We start from the raw sequence: 1977 nt of genomic DNA, 5'->3' as shown, positions 1-1977 counted from the left end.
CTCCGCCCGCAGGTTCGACGGCGCCCTCAACGTGGACCTGACGGAGTTCCAGACCAACCTGGTGCCGTACCCCAGGATCCACTTCCCCCTCGTCACCTACGCGCCCGTCATCTCCGCCGAGAAGGCCTACCACGAGCAGATCTCCGTCGCAGAAATCACCAACGCCTGCTTCGAGCCAGCCAATCAGGTGTGTGTTCTGGGGAGCGGGAGGGGGAGGAGGAGGGGAGGGGTAGGAGGGTGTAAGGGGAAGGGGTAGGAGGGTGGGAGAGGAGGGGGTTAAGGGGAGATGGGAGAGGAGGGGAGGTAGGAGGGGGGGAGGGGAAGGGGTAGGAGGGGGGGAGAGGAGGGGAAAGGGGAGGAGGAGGGTTTGAGGGGAGAGGAAAGGGAATGGGGGTTGTGGGGAGGAGTAGGAGGGAGAGGAGGGGGAAGGGGAGGGGGATTGTGGGAAGGGGGAAGGGGTGGAGTAAGAGGGAAGTTGGGGGATGGGAGGAGGTAGGAGGGAAGTTGGGGGAGAGGGGGAGGGATTGGGGAGTTGGGGGAGGAGTTGTAGGGTAGGGGAAAGGGGGTGGGGGGTGATTAGACAGGCGAAGAAAAAAAAACATCATCACAATAATAAAAGTATTAATGCTCATTTCCCAATGACCGTAACCATAAGCAAACACAACAATACCAACAATCCAAAAATACCCAAACCTCAAACAAATCAAACAAACACACAAACGCGTCCCCCTTCCTTTAATACACACACACAAATACACAAACTCAAACAAAACAAAGTAAAACAAGCGAAGAAACAAACTCACCCCCCCTTCCCCCCCTTCCTTTCCAGATGGTGAAGTGCGACCCCCGCCACGGCAAGTACATGGCCTGTTGCCTGCTGTACCGTGGCGACGTCGTACCCAAGGATGTCAACGCCGCTATTGCCACAATCAAGACCAAGCGCTCCATTCAATTCGTGGATTGGTGCCCCACAGGCTTCAAGGTGAGAGGAGGGAAGTGTGGATTGGCTGGATTCGTGATTGGTGTGTGGATTTGGGGATTAGGGGGGCGGAGGTTGGTGCTCCATTGGGTTCGAGGTGAGAGGAGGGAAGTGTGGATTGGCTGGATTCGTGATTGGTGTGTGGATTTGGGGATTAGGGAGGCGGAGGTTGGTGCCCCACAGGGTTCGAGGTGAGAGGAGGGAAGTGTGGATTGGCTGGATTCGTGATTGGTGTGTGGATTTGGGGATTAGGTAGGCGGATGTTGGTGCCCCACAGGGTTCGAGGTGAGAGGAGGGAAGTGTGGATTGGCTGGATTCGTGATTGGTGTGTGGATTTGGGGATTAGGGAGGCGGATGTTGGTGCCCCACAGGGTTCGAGGTGAGAGGAGGGAAGAGTGGATTGGCTGGATTCGTGATTTGGACCCTAAGGGCGGGGTGGATTGGTGATGCAAGGTAAGGGAATGAGGCTGTGGATTGGTTGGATTCATGATTGGTGTGTGGATGGGTGGATTCAGAGGTTAGGGGCGGGAGTGGATTAATGATTTAAGGTGAGAGGGGGAAGTGTGGATTATTAGATTCGTGATTGGAGTGTGGATGGGTGGATTGGTGTTTTAAGGAGATGGAAGGAAGTGTGGATGGGTGGATTTCGAGATTAGGATTCAGGTTGGTGGATTGGTTATTGGATTGTCTGGTGGATTGAGAAATTGGAGAGATGTTTGTGGATTAGTGATTGTGTAGGTCGGCTGATTGGTAACGAAGCAGTTTTGGTAACTAAGCACTTTGGTAGTTTAGTGAGCTGTTGATTCGATATTTTTGGTGGATTAGAGACTCGGTGGATTGTTGATTAGGCAGTTTAAGGGACTGGCAATTGGGTAGTTTCGCTTGGTGATTGGGTACTTTGGTGGCTTGGTGATATGAAATCTGTGATTCTTTTTCAGCTTCTGTCGTTGATTTCTGACTCTCGTCTATCTGTCTTTAATCGTGAGACGTCGACCAGG

The 1977-nt window shown here is 53.2% G+C and overlaps 1 protein-coding gene across 1 annotated transcript in view; it reads left to right on the top strand.

The window, feature by feature from the left end:
* Positions 1-1977, top strand: part of LOC119594668 (tubulin alpha-2/alpha-4 chain-like) — a 26228-nt gene that overhangs the window by 22564 nt on the left and 1687 nt on the right. The window contains exons 6-7 of the mRNA XM_037943724.1: positions 13-187; positions 830-982. Of these exons, the coding sequence (XP_037799652.1) occupies positions 13-187; positions 830-982 (328 nt within the window). The remainder of the gene's footprint in view (positions 1-12; positions 188-829; positions 983-1977) is intronic.

The sequence above is a fragment of the Penaeus monodon genome, chromosome 34, assembly GCF_015228065.2.
Source record: "Penaeus monodon isolate SGIC_2016 chromosome 34, NSTDA_Pmon_1, whole genome shotgun sequence".
NCBI classification, from domain to species: domain Eukaryota; kingdom Metazoa; phylum Arthropoda; class Malacostraca; order Decapoda; family Penaeidae; genus Penaeus; species Penaeus monodon.
Note: the sequence above shows the minus strand (reverse complement) of the source record. Positions and strands in the feature narration are given on the sequence as shown.